At 40.9% G+C, this 21,426-nt stretch overlaps 1 protein-coding gene across 1 annotated transcript in view; it reads left to right on the plus strand.

Moving 5' to 3' along the window:
• Positions 1-21,426, plus strand: part of GRID2 (glutamate ionotropic receptor delta type subunit 2) — a 681,202-nt gene that overhangs the window by 579,085 nt on the left and 80,691 nt on the right. Inside the window, exon 13 of the mRNA XM_059844122.1 lies at positions 8,238-8,433. Coding sequence (XP_059700105.1) covers positions 8,238-8,433 — 196 coding nt within the window. The remainder of the gene's footprint in view (positions 1-8,237; positions 8,434-21,426) is intronic.

Genomic DNA, 21,426 nt, shown 5'->3' on the forward strand with positions numbered 1-21,426 from the left:
ACCATTTTTGGTGTGTGTTCAGAATAACAGATTTTGTTATTTTGACACAGCCCAACCATTTGACTCCATAGTCTCAATTATAATCCCTTCAAAATTTGGATGGGAGTAAAATGATATTCCGTGCCAATGTTTGTCAGCATTGATGTTGATATTTTGAGGGAAGTTGATTTATTTATATTTTTAAGTTTTAAACAATTTAAATTTGACTAAGGAGTATGAAGAAACAGCATGGGAATTTATATATGCAAAATAAATTACAAGGATATAGTCACTGATTCAGGTTATCCTTAGAAGAATGAAATATGCTTCTGCATTCTGCTTTGAAATCATGTCCCTTCTAGTTTTGAAGTAGTCAAGAAAAATGTCCAAATTACTGTGACAAATGTCTGTGTTTTCTTATGATGTGCAAAAAAGAATAAAATATACCCAAACTATAATTTAATACATCTTCATCTTTTGCTTGCAGTTTATTATGATGTCACTAGAAAAGCCTCAGTGGAATTTTGAGGTTATTATGTACAGTTGGGATTACATTAGTCTTTGTGCTGTATTATTTATGGGCAGAGTCACTGAAAATGTTTTATTCAGTAGAAAATGTTGCAGCTGGAAAGCTCCTGGAATAAAAGAACAGACATCTTTCAACAGCACTTCCTGCTCAAAAATAGAGTAATTAGATGTGTTTAGTATCCATTAGGGAATGAAGTTATCCTAACTATGGTGTGAGTATAAAACTTCAGTTTACAAAACTGCCAAAATTGGAACTTAAACCAGCACATAAGAGAGAGGAGGTTTGTTTATCATGCTGAATTACTGCAAAGTGGAAAACATGAATAAGCAATAAAGAAAAAAAGCTGATGCTCCTTTTTTCCTTTTTTTTTTTTTTTTAACAGTTCAAATTGTACCTTGGGGAACCTTCAAGGCCAGAATGGAAATGAGTATAAGCATTGAAAAAAAAAAATCCAGATTCTGCTAGTAATGCTTGTCAGCTTTAGACAAGCCAGAAAAAGGGAAAGAAAATGAAGTCAGTGGGTTTGCACAGATATAAAAAGTAGTTAATAGTTTTTCATTTCAGATTTCCAGCTAGCATCAGATATTACAGTGTGTTGTTGTAGGTATGGTCCTCATGATATCTTCTACAAAAGATAGGAGGCTTCAAGCAGCCTACAGCACATTTCATTTCCATGAAACATTTGGCAGTTACTGCATTTCAGCTTTTGGATATGAAGCCAGTTTGTGTTCAGAGCTCTTGCAGCTTCCCCTGCTCAGCTGGAGTGAAGGCTGGCCCATTCTTCCTAGTGAGTGCCTCATGGAATCCAGAGCTCTGTTTTGAGTAGCAAAGCATGCAAAATTTTATCAGCCCATCCACTAAGGAGGACCCTTAGAGAAATAAGTGTTCCCTTTCTTTACAGAGTTCCAAAGTAGATCTCTGCTGTATAACCTCACTTGATGGCATTTGTGCTCTGCCTCAGTGTTCAGTTTGAATCAAATTTTTGCAGTTTTTAAATTAATTCAGAGAAACTAGAAGAAAAAGAATGGGTGTTAAATCTGCTTTTTCAGAAAAATGGCTACTCTTAATACCTTTGGGAGCTCAGCTTTTCACCTTCTGCCAAAACGCAGTATCAAGAGCCGAGGCACTCAAGTTCTAAAGTAGTTCCTAGATGCATCTTTTGTTCACACTTGACCCAACACTGCAGATCACATTTAAATCAAGACTGTCAGCATTTCAAATGCCAAAACACTGTGGCAGCAAAGCATAATTTCTACGTGTTTTAAATCTTTAGATCGCTTTTGTAAATGCAACATAAATTATCAGTAATTAGGAGTGGCTTTTCTTGGTAAATGCCAAATAAATTTGGAGGTCCTGAGCTATTTCTAGGAGGTGCTCGTGTTCTTAATTTCATCACTGAGCCAGTGTTGACATTATTATGTTTTATGATTCCTTTAGGACCAAATTAGAGTCCATTGGCAGAGATTGATTTTATTAAAATTACTGCACAGTTTTTCTGGATTAGGAGAGAGTGTCTCCACCTCATAAGCACTGGCATTTTGCAGGAAGGTTGTGGGAGTGGGGTGAACAGAGAAGAAGTCAAAGGATTTGCCATATGAAAGCCTGGTGTTAGGTGGTTTCAAATTTAATCGACTTCTAAAATGTGGAAGCATGAGAGTTGAGATTGCACATGTTGTGTGGGAAAGTGTGCATCTTTTGTCTTCTTCTGTACAATCAGAAGTTCACATTATGCTCTCCATCTTATAACAAGTGTGTCTTGTTTGCTAGGTGAGACCTCTGCCTCCAAAAAGGGAGGCATGGTGGGAAAGCAAATCTTTCTTTCTCAGCCATTCTTTTCCCAACATTTTGCTAAACCATGATTCACTTGAAGCTAAGAATTCCTTAAGGCTTTATACAGTTCAGTGGAACTGGCTGCAGGATTTCTGAGAGGGGGTTGCACCAAATGCAGTAATTAGATACTGCCTGATGCATGTCCATTGATCTTTGACATGGTTCAGCCTGCATGCAATATTACAGGTTTCTGCCACGGCTCACCCTGACAACAGTCAAACCCCTTGGCTTAATGTGCCCTGTTCCCTAACCCTAAATCTGCTTTTGTGAATTATTCCTTACTGTCCTAGGGAAAAAAAAAACCAACCCAACCAACCAGACAAATGAACAAAATACCCCACAAAAGCACTGGAAAGCTTTATCTGAATCAGTCATAAATAAAGACTTCAGTGTAGGCCATGACATTGGTTGTTTTTTGTTGAAAATTTAGTGACTACTTCTTGCAGACAGCTCTATGCAGCCCTTAAGTCTAGCACAGCTAGCCTGAATTGATCTATAACACAGGTTTACAAAGATGTGTTGATGCCCAAGTCTCTGACCTCTGTGGTATTTTATCACCTAAAAAGAAATTCAGTTACTTCTTTATGAAGCTGACTTTTTGCTTTGCAACATTTTTCTGTGTACTTTTTTAACACTTTTGACATATGTGAACATGTTACCAATTATGATTCTAGGATTTGAATTTATAGAAAAGGGTATGCTTTGGAGAAAGAAACATTTCCAAATCCTGCCACGCTTTTCTTCTAGCTGGAGGCAGAGATAATTTCTTAAATTGCAAAGTAACTGATCTGTACTAAGCCATAAAATGAAAGTGACCTGACAACTACTGCCTGATTAAGGTGTAGAATACTAAGCAAAAGCAACAAATGCTGAAAAATACATCTGTCTGTTAATAACTCTTCCTCAAATGATTCAATTCCTCCTCAGAATAGCCCTATAACTATTAGCCTGGTTAATTTAGGATAATATTGATGCTGGGATAATATTGGTATTATCCCAGTAATTGCAATGAGAGAAAAAAAATTGCCATAAACGCCATACATAATATTTTTCCCCACAATGCTGCATGAATGATAAATAAAAGTAAGCTGAATGATCTGACTGCATGGTCACTTCCCTAGAAGTAGAATTTGTCTGTATACAAACTCAGTTAAAGGTATCTAATTTTTAAACAATTTTTTCAGCTACATGTACTTTTTTATATTTTTAACAATTTTTATCATTCATTACCAGCATAATGAATGCTTTGTTTTGCAGATAGTTCATCTGAGAACTATTGAAAAATTACATTTCAGTGTGGTTAATGGAATCGGGATTTGGGCATCAAAGGATCCCTTGTAGGAATTCATTATCCTGACAAATGCTTTTTCCTCATTTTGAGATCTGGTGTGGTAGTTGTGTGATGAAACTGGGGGACAGAGTGAGGCTGAGGATTTAGATGTCCACTAAAGACAATTGTCTGAAAAGAGAATTGTTTAATCCAGGAACAAAGGTACACCAACCAATGTGTAACCTATAAACCAGGCCGGAGTCAAAGCAGTTTTAAGAGTTCTTTCTTCTGTAAAGGAACCTCCGTGGTTTAATAATTCTAGTAGCTCTCTCAAAGTTTGTCATTTCCCTTTGTTTTGCTGTACTTTGTTTTGCTGTACCTTCTAGGCTGAGTGTCTCAGCAACACTTGGCAGAGTTGTGGGTTATTAAACAAACAGCTTCTGAAGGAGGTCCTGTATATTATGATCCCATTTTACATGTTTGTGTGAGGGGAGGGAGTCACTGATGTGTGGTAGATCTTTGCTGTATTTGCAGCTTGCCTGTGCAGCAGTATATACACATGTACACCTCCAAGGCTCCCAGACTTTTCTTGCTCCTCAGCGTGTGTTCAGGTGAACCAGAACTTTGGGTTTACTGCCAGCAACAGAGTTTAGCCCATCCATAGAGTTTACACTTACATTTGTCTTGCTTTTGTCCTCTTGTCATCGTTTTCTCAGCATGGAGCCTCACCTGCAACTGTGAAAAGATGCAAGTAGGGCAGCTGAGAGGCACCCTGCATGTTAGGGTAGCACATCTAGCAGTGAGGCACTGCAGACTGCAGTTAATGCCAGACGTGGCAGCTACTACATGCCTTCCTGAAGGCATTGACATAATTCTTCTCCTTGTTATTTCCCTGCTGGTGGTGCCTTTGTGTGTGATAGCCCGCTTGCTTCTCAGCCTGTTTGCTTCCCATACCTGGCTGTAGTACACTCCAAGACTAATTGCTCTTGTCTTGTGCTGGTTTGCCCTTCTGATAATAACAAAGTTGCTTTTATAGCCACAAGAAATACACAGGAGTTCTTTTCTTTTGTGCTGCTTTTAACTGATTTGTGGCAGCAGCTACACCTGTCAATTATATCCTGCTTAGCAATAATATACTCAAAAACTGCTTTGTTGCTTGTTATATTAGAAATTATATGGCTATACAGAGTCCTGTAAAGTAGTGATTGCAATTTTACCAAGTGTTGTCACTAGAAATTGGAGACTATATAAATACTTTTGTAACACTTTTCTGGTATGCCAAATAACAATTACAGGACGTGGCAGTATGCATCTTGTGACAGCTCATTGCACTGCTGAGCGCTGCCAGTTGATTACAGGAATGTACTGGCAGCAGCAGGAGCAGAATGGATGAATACAGTGTGCTGTATTTATCTAGTGCCTTTCATCAGTGATGCTTTTGACAGATAGACAGACCATCAGCACTTTGCACAACGCTTTGCCTGATGTTAAAATAAGGAGAAGCTCTCAGCAAGACCCACTGCTGCCTGCCAGGGTGCCTTTCTGCAGAGCTGTGCTCAGCCTGGTTGTAGCAGGGTTTTATTCATCCCCAGGTACAGAGCTTTGCATTTGTCCTTGCTGAATTTCACACCCCATTGCTCCAACCTTTCTAGGCCCATCTGAACTCCAGCCTGTCCTTGAGCAGCTCCTTCCAAGTCATGCCAGCTGCAAACCTGACAGGAGGGTGCTTGCTTGCCTCCTCCAAGTCATTGGCAAAGACACGTCCCAGGTTAGACCTCTGGGGTACCTGTGAGCAGCCTGCAGGGGAGAGATGCTGTGAGCATGACAATCCAATTGGGAATTTATCAAAGCTGCTTTCCCACACTGCTGTACCTAACGACCTCCTTTGAATACAAGAATATTGTGGCAGGCAGATAGGCAGGCTGCCTTGCTAGAGGTAAACTATGTCAGTATCTCCAGTCTTGTCCACAAATGAAGTCATTTTAGTGTAGAAGGCAATCAAATTGGTCAGGCATGACTTGCTTTTGGGGAGTCAATGTTGAGTGCTGCCTCCAGTCTGCTTTTCCTTCATGTGCTCAGAAATGTGCTGAGGACTCACTCCATGAGGTTGAACAACCAGCAGTAATTCCATGAATCAACTTTTTTAACTTTCCTAATATAGTCTGGATATTTTCTTTCTCCTGTAGCAAGGGATTTCCCCTAGCCTCCTTCACCTTGCAAAAATTAAAGCAGGTGGCCTTGCAAGGACACAGGCCAGCTTTCTCAGCACCCTGATTTCTATGGATCTAGTGATCCCAATCAATCCCTGCTTTGTCTGGTCGGGATTTACCTGACAACTTACTGCTCCTTGTTTGTTGCTTTCTTGAACCCTGCCTGTAGTCACAAGGGCCTGGGAGACCTTGGTGGAGAAGGGTGAGCAATGCAGGCACTGAGTGCCTCAGCTCTAGCCGTGACTGCTGTCCCCATCCACAGGGTCACACTCTCCTTGTTCAGCCTTTTAGCTCTGCAAAAGCTGTTCTTGTTACCCTTGAAATCCCTCGAGAGCATCCACTCTGACTGAATATTTCTCATGCTGCCCAGAGTTGCTAGGAAATGTTTCTAAACTCCTCCTGTGGAGATTGTCTGTCTGCTTCCACTGTCTGTTTGATGAGAGGAAGTTATTTTTGAAATTCTGAGGGGTTTCTGAGCAATTTCAAAGTGTAATAGATGATTTACTTGCTTTCCCTGGAGAAACCTACCTGGTGGCTATGTCTAGACTTCAGGACTGACATTTAAAATTGTATTAATCCTTATTTCAGTATATTTATTAAACATTAGCGTATGACCTAAGTACCTTGCTTTGGTAATTCCCCTGACTGCCACTTTTTAAAATATTTACTGCTTTCCTTTTGCTCATTGGCTGTAAGGAGGCTGTAAATATAAAAGGCTCAGCCATTTTATATTTAATCTTTTGCAACTCATAGGTTCCAAAATTGACATTTCTTTTTTTTTTACTATTCAGTTGCAATAAGTACCACAGTACTTATTGTCCTGATGCCTTAGTCTGCCAGAGTCTCATATTTTTCCACATAGAACAGGGCATGTCATGGTCCTCTGGTAGAATATCAATACACTTGGTTTCAGGAAATGTTACATGTAGCATCTCACCCTTGATGATTCCATATATGAGACAGATTCTTTGCAGGTTCCCTGTTTAAAAGGAATGCAATCTTGGAGAAAGTGAGATGATTTTGAGGGGTTTTAATGCCATTAGTTATTTACTCCTCACAATTACATTTATCTCTTCCTTATAATTACCATATGTTATCTGACTAGAATTTAGCTCTTGGTCAATGTTTTTCTAAGCCCGTATGTCTAAACTTCAAAGGATTTCTTTTTTACTCAGCTAACATCTAAACTCTTGCCATTGATCTCTATTGATTTCTTCTTTTCCTGCTTTCTGTTTTGTTCATGGCATACAAATCCTGTGAGATGTCATTACTGTTTTCTTCAGTGCCATCCTCATTACTCCTAAGAATTTCATTTCTTCCAATCCCTACTCCACAGGGCCATTTTCACTGGCCTTCATATTTACATTTTTTAGAAATGCAGCTTGGAATTTGATGAGTTTCCTACGTTGCTGTTTGCATTTTCTGTGTCTGCAACAAGCTTTTACAATTTGCTATTGCTTTCTTTAGGACAGCGTTGAGCTCCTTGATTGTCCTTATGTGTCATCCACTAGATTTGTGCAGTTTATACACAGTTAATTTGTGCTGAGAAAGCTGTAATGGGTTTTAAGCAGTAGACATATTGAGGTAGTTACTTTGAAATTTTAATGAGTGCCATTAAAGAATCAAAGGTACTGGAGAGCAATTCAACGGGAAAGGAAAATAAAAGCCAAGAGGTAAGGGAACTTTAAATGGTTCTAATATACAGTTTTGAAGTTCAAAGTGAGTTTGGTTGACCAAGCCTCATTTGGGATGTTTTAGAAACTTCTAAAATGGGTTATTCTTTTAGTTTATAGAGGAGGGTAAGACTACAGAACAAGTAAAGCAGAACAAATTTTAGACTAAATAACATGAACTGTGATAACCAGAAAATATGATGAAAAATCAGTTCATGAAAGTACAACAGCAATATTCTTATTGCCGGAACTAATACCAGATGTGACCTATGAGATGGATGCACAGTTCAGTGGAACTGAACACCCCCCCCAAACTGCCCTGCACAGGGTAACCCAGGAGCACACAGAGCTTCTCAGTCCGGGTGCTCTGGGCTGGATTTCCTGAGTTCTGGTGCTGCCACCAGCTCCCCACAGCAGTGTGTGTGTTTGCTCTGTTGGCAGGTATCCAACTTCTGATTCCAACGCTCCCTGCCTCTCCCTTGCCCCTGCTCTCAAAGGAACTTGGCATTTCCCATCATCCTCTTGCCCCTTCTGTTCCTTTCTCATCCATTTTCAGTTTTTCCACCCCTTCCTTTCTCTTCATTTGGTCTTTGGGACTTAAATCATAAAAAAAAGGAAAAAAAGCCCAACAGAAGTGTCATGACACCTGTCTTCCTCTGCGTTGCCCTTTGTTTGCCTGCAGCTCCTTCCTCTTGAAAAAGTGGATTAAAGCCTCCCCTGTCTCTTTTTCTTCCCCACCAATTCAGGTCTCTGCAGGATCTGTCGAGGCAGACGGACATTCCTTACGGCACCGTGCTGGACTCGGCCGTGTACGAGCACGTGCGGGTGAAAGGGATGAACCCCTTCGAGAGGGACAGCATGTACTCCCAGATGTGGCGCATGATCAACAGGAGCAACGGCTCCGAGAACAACGTCCTCGAGTCCACTGCAGGCATTCAGAAGGTACTGGCACCCTTCCTTTGTGCTTCCCATTGGAGATGCTCTGTGTTGCACCACGCTTGCTTAGCTGGTGCAATCATGCCTTTAATCAGTTCCTGAAAGCCCATTGCACCGGTTCCGAGGACTGGGACTTCTCAGGTTTGTGGCACTGAATAGCATTTTAAGATGTAAGTACCTAGACTGCTTGCTCCAAAAAGTATTTACAGGTGTTTTTATGGGAGATGGCTGCGTTTGTAATGGTGCAAAAACAGGAATAGGAGCACTGGACTGAGAATCCCGGTGTCGCCATGTTTCTCTTCACAGGGAAAAGCAAGGCACGATTCTTCCCAAGAGTATTTCTGGGTTTCACATTCTCTGAACCTCAGAGAAAGGAAAAACAATTCTTACCATTTGCTGTGCCTGCGTTTGTGCAAAAGTAGAATGCAATATAGAGACTGTTTACCCAAAGTGATGGTGTTTTGTTTCCTTGGCCTATCAGGGCCAAGTGTGTGTGTGTGTGTCGGGACTGTCGGCTGACAGTCACGGAATTCAGTGCAGAGTTGTGTGCAGAGTTGAGTGCTTGGCAGATTCGGTTTAGATGTAATGTAATATAGTGTAATATGATATAGAATAATGTAGTATAATAAAGTAATTAATTAGCCTCTGATAAGATGGAGTCAGATGCATCATTCTCTCCCCCTGTTGGGGATCCCTGTGAATTCTATCCCCCAGAATACAAGATATTGATTATCTTTATTTTGTAGTCTCCTGACACTGAAAATCCTGACTTTCTGTTGTAGCTCTGGGTCACGTTTGTTTTGAGAGACAAAGGCAGGAATGGATGATTTGACTTTAAAAAGAGTCTCACAAACACATTCTGTAGTAGGTTTGGCAGTGGAAAAACACTTTGAGAGCTTTTTGTAGGCACATCTGTGAATGCAGTAGTTCCCTCCTGCATTCTGGCTGACAGCTGTAGCTTTTAAAGAAACACCAGTCCACAAAAGGATTCAGTTTAAGAGTCAATATAAGGTGATGAGTGACTGTACACAAGCTTCTCCCTTAGCATTGTATCTTTATATTCAGACTTCCAAATCAAATCAAAGAAATACAATATTTTGCTGACTTTATTTTAAACTTCAATATGTGACGATTTCTTACAGAAAATATCCATGAATTGTGTGTTCGCATTGTTACAATCTTGATTTAGAGACTTCTGAAAATCCAGATGAACTCTGCTTTTTTGTCTCCACCAAAATCCATTGGCCAGGAAAACCTGACATTTCTGATGTTCTCACTCTAGATAGTAACAAGAGAAAAGAGTATATTTAGAAGAATGATGAAATCACTGGTGAACTCTTGATAATAGAAGAACTAAAAAATAACAAAGATTATTTGGAGTTTTAAAAATCCCCAATCCAGCCTCTGGATAACAAGATCATATTTTCTCCTCTGAAGGACTAAACAGCATTAAAAAAGAGGCAGGAGAGGTCCTGGGGAACTGCACTTTTGAAACCCTTTTAGATAAAGTCATAAGCTGAAAGAGCAAGAAGAAAAGGCCTGAAGATTTATTGGCTAGAGGAAATTGCTTTTTTTGAGAGAACATATTTTAGCTCAGTTTGTAAGTGGCTGATAAAGCTGGGATTTGCCTTTTGTGTATATATATGAAAAGCCCAAAACCAAGAACCTTCCCTCCTTCTGGTTTCCCTTCCCAAGTTATAAAATGAGTTTCAGAAGGATCAAAAAACCAGAGTACATCAAACACAGCTGTGCTCACTAACAGCTTTTAGCTTGAAGAACCAAACCAATGGTATATCCTGCTGGCAGGTAATTCCAGATTACAGTCCTTGAATTTTCATTCTTGGAGACATGGGAGTTGCTGTCCTAAAACCTAAAAAAACAGAAACATCCAAGTTGTTAATTTCCCATACTTTTGCTTCCCAGGAATAGGCAAATGATGATGTCAAAAACTAGCTTGTGTCAATTAAGCAAGCCAACCAGCCTCCAGTTTTAAAAAAACCAGAGGTCTTAGGTCTGGTTCTAATGAACATACACATCTACCTGTGGGTGCACAATTTCTCTCCCCTTCCTTCAATTTACAGGAAGAAATTGCACAGAGGATTATTTGCCAGCTGCTGTTCACCAGAAGCTTTTGGGAAGTTGTAGTTGGCCTGCTCGGGAAGAAAGCTGCATGAAGAATGTGATGTTAAAAGCTAATCTTAGGCAAGGAAAACTAATATTTTAAAAGATATCTGACAAAAGGCAGAGATTATAATCTCTGTAACACATTTCGGAAAATGAAAACATTTCAGAAAGACTTGATGGGTCCCCTTGGCCCATTTATATGCTTTATAATGCTCTTCAGGGTCTTTAATGAATTTAGCTGGCCACATCAGAGCTGCTAACCTGATTTTAACCCTGGGCAAGATACACCAGCAGCTCTTCCTCTGTGCCTCATTTTGTTTCCCCCATTCATCAGCACCAAAGTGTGACTGAACAGCAGCTTGTCCAGGCTCCATGAGAGCATCAGCTCAGCAAACCTTCCTGGAGTGCCAAGTGAGACAGGAGAGACTTAATGAGTGCTCCAGACTGGTACAGGGAAAGGGACTCCCACTCAGCTGAGTAATGACCATGAAGGGATTGGATAGGAGGGACCACCACGGGATAGAAGTGTGCAGGGATGCAGTGGACACTCCCATCTTTAGCAACACTCCTTGCTGCACCACCTCAGAGCTTAAATGAGGTTTGCAAGGAGCCTCCACAGAAGACGCTTCCCAAAATATTTTTGTAAAGTCTCAAAAGTTCTTTAGTTTTGTCTTGCTTTTATCCTGACAACTCCAGTGGAGCTGGCACTATTTTATTGTGAGGAAAGTAGCAGTCTAATGCTAATGTATATATAAACAGGGGGAAGAGGAGAGAGGCCAACCACTGATTCACTCAGCACTTCACCCCTCTCACTCAGCAGGGCTGCCTGCTCGCTGCACCAGTGTCTTTGTGGGGAGTGGCACCTGTGTGAGTGCAAATACAATACAGCCAAATGACTGTGATTGCACAGTCCCACTTTAAATCAGACATTCTGCTGCTTTGACCTGCTTTTCCTGGCAGGAGGGCAGGGCAGACAAGAGAAATAAGATGGGAAGATCATGCCATTGTAAGTTTTCAGGTTTTGATATTTATTGGTCCTGTTCCTCTCATAAATCAGGTGCATACATACCACCGTGTGTGCTCCTGTTCCATCCATAGCGATCAGCTATAAATACCACAGGTCCAGCTAGAGAGCAGCTGGATAGATTTACCCTGAAGAGAGAACAGTTTTAAATACCTCAAACAGGAGACAGCCTGAAAAGCACAGGCACTTTAGATATTTTCTTCCACTTATTGTCTCTTCCTGTCTCAAAAGACAGCAAAAAGCTGTTGAAGGTCTGAATATAAGGTAGGGAAGCACTCAGTTGTTTGTCTTCCTGCACTGTCAAATCAAAATGGATGGGGAGGTTAGCTATATTTTTTTTATAAGCCTGGATTATCCTGGAGAATATTCACTTTTATCTTCCCTTTTTCTTTATTATTCCTAAGTGTTTCATGTGTCTCAAATTGATTTTTCTTTTTTTTTTTTGCATAGGTTATGAAATATGCATCTCATTCTGTCCTAGGAATCTCTATTTTTGCGGAAGTTATTTATTCAGAGAGGATTTACAGAGGCCTAAGTCATGCCTGCTTAAACATTCATTGAGGACTCCAAGAAAAATCATTTAGGCTTAAAGATATCACATTACATACCTCTTTATGTCTTCTTAAAAAGCACATTACCCTGCTTAATCCTTTACAAGCACCACAGGCTTTCCTATCCTTGGAACTATTCCCATTTAAAATATAATGAAGCGCTTCTATTGTGCCCCTGTCTGCTCTTTCTTCCCTGGAGTATAATAGTGCCTAATGCCCTACCCTACCCACCTTGTTCCTCTGAACATGATACCATAGCCTACAGCATCTTCATTTTTCTCAGTAGTACAGAGTGGAAAATTCCTTTCCCAGGCAGAATCTGAATGCATCTGAAACCTCTTCTGTCTATTTAACTCTATCTGTGAAATATTTAACTGCTAGGAAACTTGTGAATTATTGCCAGGTGAAATAATGCTTCTGGATGGTGCATTAAGAGAAACTTGTAGACTCATACTACTTCCTTTTCTATGTGCTCACAGCATCAAAAGGAATTTGGTCTTGAGATTTGGATTTTCTTGTGATCCTAATTGCAATGCCAGTGGAAGCACACGAGCCTGTTTGTTTTCCCTGGACACTGTGGATGGCACTGTAATAGTAAAAATATTTATGAATAGACCATAGCAAAGCTCTGCTAAGGTTATTTGTGTGAGGAAGAAAGGGGTAATAACAATTTGCTATTCTGTGCTAGAGCAAATTGTTAATAACTGGCTGTGGATATGCTTAATTTGTTTACAGCAGTAGCAGCATCATGAAGACTTATCTTGATGGGCCAAAACCCCTCCTGAATTTATTAATTATCCTCACAAATTTGCCATTGGAATTGCCATTCTTTTGGCAGATACACTGATTGCACCACAAAAAAATCTAGTTAATGTATGGTAGTCCACACATCTTTGTTGTGAACATTTCTGGCCATGGAGTAGCCCAGTTAAAAAAAACACTGAAAACAAAAGAGAATGAAGACAGACTTTTAGGATACTGGATGTGCACCATGATTCAGCAGTTTGGCAGTGGCTAAGAAAGGGATAGGAAGCAGAAGAGGTGAGAGCATTTAAAAATGCTGGGACAGTTCTCCAGTATATCTCAATTCACCAGCAGGCGTTGGGCTCTGCAGCTGTTGGTTAGAAGGCTAATTACCAACCCAGATGCCAGCTCCCTGGTTCCCTGATTCTGCCTCTGGAGCTGATGCTTCTTGGTCAGATGAGATGTTCTGTGTCTGCTCTATGAGTAATAAGATTGACAAGTACCCTTAAGACCTTGATGTGTTCAGTCCCACAGCTGGAGGTTTGTCTATTCTGCAATTACTGTCTCCTGCACAGTCCATGATTTAGAGCTGACCGGTGCCTTGCAGTACCAAAGGCACTGACTGCCCTTACTTTGTATTATCACGGATGGTCTGGCTTTATTTTTTTTCCCCTATAATTCTGTGTATCTTTACTGCCATATCTGGGGCTTTAAAAAACTTACAGCAGTGATAAGAATTCGAATCCTGACCAGAAAGCTCTACAAACACAGTGTGGCATTACTTTCAGGCATTATCCAAAGGCTAATAGTTATCTGGGTTAGCTCAGGAGCTCAGCATGTACAATAACTGGTTTGTGGCAGTTAACAGAGCATGAAGCAGATTCTGTGCATAGCTTTAAAAACTAAATGCAAAACTTTTCCTACGACCACATTTTCTCAGAATTCAGGGTATGTCTAACTAAAGGCTTGCTCTCCCTCACCAACACTTCTGAGTATATAAGAAAGTCTGATCAAACTTTGACTTTCTAGAGAGTTTTCACATGTTTTATCTAGAGTAGAACACCTGTAAAAGTTATTTTCTGCAGAGTTGGGCTTTATTCAAAAGAATGGGTAAGTCAAAATTTGAGTTAGCCCACATATCAAGAAATGGATCTACATGGACATGTGTTCATTCAGCCACAAAGCAAGCCAACTATTGCTGTATTCCTTTGTCTCCAAAGTTTTCTGGAAGGTTTATGTGAGTTCATCTTCTCCTGTTTCATCTTACATGCTACTGAATGTACCTCACCCTTTTTGCTCCCCCTGAAATGACACCCAAGTCACTCTTGACTTCTCTTCAAAGGTCAGTCTGCATAAGCTCAAGTCACTTCAACACCCTCAGGTGTCACTGACTGCTGTCCTGCTGTGGGGCTGTGACACATAGAATTCTACCTTCCATGAAGAAGGAAGGCAGAATGTCTTTGCTTGTTCTCTCTCTCTCATCTCTCAGTTTTTTGGAGAACTTTCCAGAGCTGTTCAGAAATTTTTTGTGGGCCATCCTACATCCAGGAGACCAGAGTCTTTTCTGTCTCTAACTTATTCCTTTCCCTTAAGTCCAAAAAAATTGGCTCCATGGAGACAACTTGAAGTTTCACTTCTCTTGAACTGAGCTGAGCTTATTTCATCTGAAATAAAATTTGTGTGTTTTCCTCTGCTGTCTGTTCGTGTCTGACCACTAACTTGGTTCAACCTAAAGTCTACAGAAGCTGACTTCATCATCTTAAATTTTCTTTCTGTTGCTGCTGTGTCTAGGTAAGTCTTGCCAATTTACTTTCCACACCATGTCTATGATTTACCCAACCTCCAGCCTGTCACTTCAGTAGTTTTCATTGTTATTTTCTGAGGCTTCTATAAAGAATTCTTTTTGCATTTAGTTCCATTGAAAATGCTCCTGGGTTTAAGGAAAAAAAAAAAGTTGCCTTGACTTTCAAGGCCTTTCATGGTGAATTCTGACTCTCCCTGCAGCTTTCTCATTTCTGAATTGGAAATCATTTGTGTGAGCTTCCAGTGCAACTCCTTTCTCAAGCAAAGTATCTTTATGCTTTCTCTAAGGACCCCTCTGTAAGGTATGTTTTCCCTCAAGACAGTAGTCATGTCTTTCCTTCAAACTCCTTAGCGCTCCCCTTTGTTATTGCAGTAACAAAAACCTTGACAACCAGGTCTCTGGTGTGCCATGATCACTACCCATCAGCTGAGCAGCTCTGTTTTGTTGCTTCTTTATGCTCTTTCCCTCCCTTTGGTTTATTTTACAGCTGCCAAATCAGAGGGGAGAGAGGAACACACACGATAATCATCTAAGTACTGGCATAGATGGGATGTGGGGGAAACCAAAGATCTGCTGTACCCCAGAATGAACTGAATTAATGAACACCACCATTATCAGATGAATAGTATTTCTCAAAAAACAGCCTCTCTGTGCCTGACCTTTCAGCCTTCATCCTCAAAGGAAAGCTACAGCCTAACTTCAAAAGATGAGCCTGAGAACTAAAAGTTCTTAACAGTCTGATACAATATAAAAAATGGGGGGGGGGGGGAAAGATTTTATTGGACAATTGCTCCTTGTTATTTCTCAATTTCTCCAATTTTAATAGTGCCAGCTACATATTTGTTTTGAATGATCTCATTGATTAACAGCAATATCATTGCATTCATCTCGGAGGCAGTTTTCTAATCTTGAAGTTTTCTGCTTGTTTTCAGATGCTTGTTTGCCTGAAAACTTGGTTATTTAGGGCTCTCCCCACAGATATATCCCATCTTGTGTTCAAAGATAATTCTCTCTTGAAACCTTGCTTCACCTTGATCTGTCAATGGCTATAAATATACCCTCATCACATGTAACTTGAGGTATCTAATTTAGGTGTCCAAGTTTCTTTCTTTGCTTTTGTAGACAGGCAATTTTCTTCTCTGGAGGGTGGTCAGGAATGCCTAAGATGGCAACCTATTTTTCTTGGTGGCTTATTTTGTACAGTACCTAGCAAAGAAAGATCATATTCCATGACTAGAAATGGCAATAAAAATAAGAAACAGCAAAATATACTCTGAGGAGCTAATTTTGCCTCAGCCCTGTAGAACTGCATTTTGCAGAGAGCTGAGTCCAGACTTTTCAGCTGGAGGAAGGGTAGATGACAGCCCTTTGAGCATGGGATGGGGGAGTGAGCCCCATCCTTCATCCTGATGGCCAAATGCAGAGCTCAGTACTTCACACCTTGGCCTGTGCCTAACCCTGCAGTCATCTTTTTATAGGGCAAAACAGTACAGAGAGGAAAACTGATTCCTTTGTGAGTGGAGATTTCACTTGATGCTTTTCTGACGTGGAACTGGGCTAATGAAGGTGGATTCATGAGCAAAACACCCAGAGTGCATCCTGATGGCAGGAGCACAGCTCTGTAGGAGTGAAGGGGCAGCTGCCACTATCAGGCCAGGGCACACTGTCAGCCATTTGGTCTAAAATAACCCCCAGGCACGTGCAAAAAGTGGGATTTTTTGTGTGTTAGTAGAACTAATTGTGTGTGAAATAGCCCCCAGTCTCCAGATACTGAAATAAAAAATAGCAGTTTGGGGATTTTTTTTTGTTGTTTTGTTTTTAGTTGGTTGGTTGGGTTTTTGTTGTTTCTGGAGAACTTTGGATGTGTCTGATAAGCAAGGTGGGAACGCTTGTGGCTTCCTGTGTGAGGACTTTGTATCTTTTTCTGGGGCTGGGCACTTTGGGAATTGCTGCCTGACTGCAATGTATCCCCATTTGTTTCCATGGCCCTACCACATCTGAATAGCATAATCCCAGGCATTATGTATGGCAGACTTTAAACTTCTGAATTGCTAAGCAGCATGAATGCTGCTTTCATTTGCACTGGCAGGTGATTAATTGTAGAAATTCTGAGTTCTGTGCTGAAGCTGGGATTTTTACGGGATCAAAGATTTTGGAAGGTATCAGGGAGTAAGAAAACTGACAATTAGGAAATAATTTAAGAAAAAGGGTGCATTGTCAGTCAGTGGTTGTAAAAGCTGAGTATGAACATGTCAGGAATGCTCATATGATAATGCTCACAGGAATTCTTTTTGCTAGTATTATTTGTTGCCTAATTTTTCTGAGCTGGTCACACTCTGTTTGGAAGGCATTTTTAGAAAGGATGGTTTAAACAGAAAAGGATGCTGAACCCACCCCTACAAATGAGTAGCTTAGTTTGAGCATATTTACATCTACCAGAGCAATGCTGTTGTCATATTCTGTAAGAGAAAAGGTTTGTGAGTGTTTAGTAGGTGATGAGTGCATTTATTATGCATTAGCACAGGAGAGGTCTGAAAGAGAAACAGCTCTCCTGGGTGCTGTTACAAACCCTCTCCTGAGTAACACATGCAGGATTTATTAAAGAGTGAAAGACTGGAAATGTCTTCACAGATATATTTGTAGCAAAATGGAAGTTCTGCTGCATGTTGCTCTCTCAATTAAAACCAAAGTTTATCTGCTGCAGGGGCCAGGAAGGGTTTGGGAGATTCAGATTCTTGGGGGCAGAAAGGTACTGAGGGGCCACTCTAGAGTAGTAAGGTTTCAGTGCTTATTTGGGCCCTGCTGCTGGAGTGATGTTGGTTCTGGTGTGGCATCTTACAGTGAAAACGTGCTGGATATATATAAAGTGAAAAGGCAATGCTAGGAAACTTCTGCTGGATAATAAATGTTTGTAACTTTTTCCAACCCATAAATGCACCTCTGATGCTGTTGCTAGAATTTTATGTGCTACCTTCCCAGGCTCTTCAATCTGTAGCATTGCCTTGGCAACAAAGGTTGTGACCAACAGCTTTAAATGACCAAAAACTGTATGATGAGGGATGAGCAAGCTGTGCTGAGGTGCCTCAGTGCAGTGAACCTCCTCCTGTGTCAGCAGCTTGTGGGGGCATATTCCATTCTTTGGATTTTGGAGTAGCATGTTCATTGCTTTTTATTAAACCAGAGGGACTCCTGATGGAAGTTGCAAACTGCCAGGCATGTTTTCCTAGTCTGGTCACATCACATGTGGGTCGTGTCTGTGCAATCTCTAGGGAAGCAAAGCTTGGGATGAGCAAAAAATAACTTGAAGTTATCCCTTTACTTCTTCAGTTCGCCTCTTGCAGACATTTTCCTATGGGAGGCTGATAAAAAATTTGAATTTGTGCAGTTTAGCGACCACACATTTTATTTTGTGCCTAAATCTAGTTCTGGGTCCCCTTTTAAAAAGCATCAGAGGAAAATTTCTGTCAAAAATTGCTACATCATTTTGCATTCTTGTTATCCTGACAAAGAAGAGTAGTTTGGTATTTGGAGCACTCTTGTTTGGCTACAGGGGACACACAAGTTATCAGGCATCTGTTATTCTGGTCCTGTGAGCTCCTATTTCTCCATTTTATCTCCATTAACTTATTGCTTTTCCTGCAGAGGTTCTGTAACATTTCTAGGTTGATGAAGATTAATAACACCACCCTCCCAAGAGTGTCTGGGGACTACACTGACTCCTACACAGCTCCAGAAAGCTCTGCTTGTTCTTTTCCTTCTGAATTCTCACTTCACTTGGTTTCCTCCCTCTTACTTTTTCATTTGTCTGCTTTTTGACCCCCTGTCCCCTCTGTTTGGATAACAGCAGCTCCAACTTTTCCCCAGCTCTCTAATTTCTTTCTTCTTTCCACCTTTCACCCCTCCACAGTGTTACACATCCCCTTTGTTATCTCCATCAGCTTACAATTTTTCACTGTTGATCTGTGGAACAATTTCCATTTGCAGTCAGATGAAGCCTTCCCAAACTCCAGCTGTCACTTTGAAGCCCAGTTGCAGGCTCCTGGTGTGGTGGGCTGCTCTGGGGATGTATCACACACAGACAGGGGAAATGCAGGCTCTGTCTCATGATCCATGGATGGAGGCAGGAGAGCACACTCTTGCTCCAGGCACTGAACTTGGCAGTGTATTCTTTTTCTTGCTTAAATGTTTCCAGCTATCATTTTTGTGTATTAACATATTTTAATAATACCCAAGTACTCTGTGCTGCCTTAACAAATGCAAGTGATGGGATCGAATGTCAGGTTGTTTAAAGGATATATGCAACAGAAAAGAGAGGTGAACAGAAATAATGAGAGAGTACATTTTATCCATCCCCTTTGTTCCAGCCTTAAAGCATGACTTTGTGAGGCTGCAAGTCTAAAATCATGAGAGAAGCATGAGAGGTAACAGAGGGAGCTTGTCTCAGGTTTTTGGAGCTGCTATACCAATCACTCATCAAACAGTTTTGATAGCTTTAGGTAATTTCTGTTCAACAACTTGTTAGCAAACAAACAAAATGTGTGTTCTGGAGACCAGCAAAAGCAATTGCAGTGAGTAGATCTGTAGGAAGTCTCCACTGTAAGACACTTAATAGTTCCTCATTAAAGATTCAGAATTTTTTCCTTCTGAAACCCTTACAGCTAGAAGTCAGAGAAAAGAAAAAAGTGGATAGATGAGGACAGCCTGCATCTGCTCCAACAGCAAATTTTTTCAATATCATCCATGAATAGGCAATGCATTAATAAACATATTGGTAAGCAGTGACATGCTAGTAAAGTAATAAGAATGGCACAGGAAAATTGAATTGCAAACTAAAAAGCACTAGCAGAACACTTGGGAAAAAAATCAGCCTTTCTAGTCTCTAAGTATCGAGCCTCTAAGATATCAGAAGATGTACTTAAAACAGATGATTGCCCTTAAAGTCATCTGAGTCTCAAAACAGGAGAGTTTGAGATACCATGGAGAGAAATAAAACCCCAAAAAGTGTAATTTTTCCAATACAAAAGAGGAGCCCTATGCATCCCCAAAATGGTGGTTGTTTTAAAAACTCCAGCTCTGTGCTTCTAAATACCTGTGTGCATTTGATTGCACATAGAAGTTTTACAGGCAGAGAGATCTCTAATATCTAATCTGAAAACAGATCTGGTCTGGGAGACAGGAGACCGAGCAGACTTTTGCTGCTGGCTGCTTTTTGACAGTCATTTCAATATATAGAGTGGGAAATATTCTGGTAAAACTGCATTCTCTTGGAATATATTATTTCATTGATTCATTTCAATCAGTTCAACTTATTCATTTATTCACCGTGTTAGAAGGAAAAAATAATTATATTGTGTTTGAGGAGGGAGAGAGGAGAAAGAGGACCGGTTTGAAGCAGATCAGGTGGTCAGCCTGGACAGTTGTTACACAAAAGTGATTCCTCAGAGGCATGCCAGAACCTATGATTAACTTTTGTGGGATTAAACCATACTCATGCCAACGAAAGCCTGAGGTTGGGAGGTAGGGGTATTTCTTTAAAGGATAATTCCAGTAAGCAGAGAGTCCCCTCTGCACAAGTTGTCAGGCTGCACCTGGTGCACCACGGGCTGGTGTCACAATGCAAGCAGAGGCTCCAAGTGGCACTCCTGAAGTGTGTCAACTAAAAATATAAAGCTAAAGTTCTTCTGTTAAATAAGCAGAATGTTTCCTTAGGCTGAGGAGTAGTTATTATTGGGTTTTTTCCACCTTTTATTCTCTTTAGTTAAATTGCCATCAAGCAGTTTATGTCTCCTTGCATTTGAATTAGGTGGCAGAGTTGTCCAGTATGAAGATGTGACTACAATAAATTGAGTTTCTTTTCAAGAGCCAAGCTATGGGAGGAGAGGATTAAAGTGCCATGTGGAGTATTTTAAGAAGCATTTTAACTAGGCTGTAATCACATATCATTCTTCTATTCTTTTGGATGAAATAACTGCTCTAGATAGGCTGCACAACTCCCTTCCTGAATTACAATGGCAGGAGAGAATTGTTTACTATTCCCAGCTCTAAAGCTTTCCTGCTGCATGGGGGCTGATTGCTGTTTATGGCTGTTTACAGAAGGGCTATTGAATCAAATAAAACAGACCCCATTCCCCACTGAATGTAAGATAGGGAGAGATATCAATCCCAGGGGCTGTATCAAGATGGGTGGAAAACACAATGCATCTGTAATGAAAACCCCAGCAGATAAGCAGCTGTATTATAAAAGTCTGTAAGGGTTCTGGTCATAGCATCAATCAAAGGGTGGAAGATTGTGTTGTTTTATCTCTCTGACCTCAGAGCAGGATTTCCTCCTAATGCAGCCGTGGTTTAACCCCAGCTGGTATTGCAGCCCCACACAGCCACTCTGTCACTTCCCCTCGTTTCAGGATGGGGGAAGAGAATCAGCAGAGTAAAAGTGAGAAAATTCACGGCTTGAGATAAAGACCATTTAACAAGTAAAGAGAAAGCCACAAAAGCCATCAAAGCAAAACATTCCCCACTTCCCACGGGCAGGCAGGAGTTCAGCCATCCCCAGGAAAGCAGGGCTCACATGTAGCAGGCACTTGGGAAGGCCAACACCATCACTCTGAATGTTCCCCCCTTCTCCCCCTGGCTCCATATGCCCAGCATGATGTCACATGGTGTGGAATGTCCTTGGGCCAGCTGTACCAGCTGTGCCCCCTCCCAGCCCCCTCGCTGCTGGGGTGGTGGGAGGAGCAGCAAAGGCCTTGACC

This window comes from Haemorhous mexicanus, chromosome 4 (assembly GCF_027477595.1).
Source record: "Haemorhous mexicanus isolate bHaeMex1 chromosome 4, bHaeMex1.pri, whole genome shotgun sequence".
Taxonomy (NCBI): Eukaryota; Metazoa; Chordata; class Aves; order Passeriformes; family Fringillidae; genus Haemorhous; species Haemorhous mexicanus.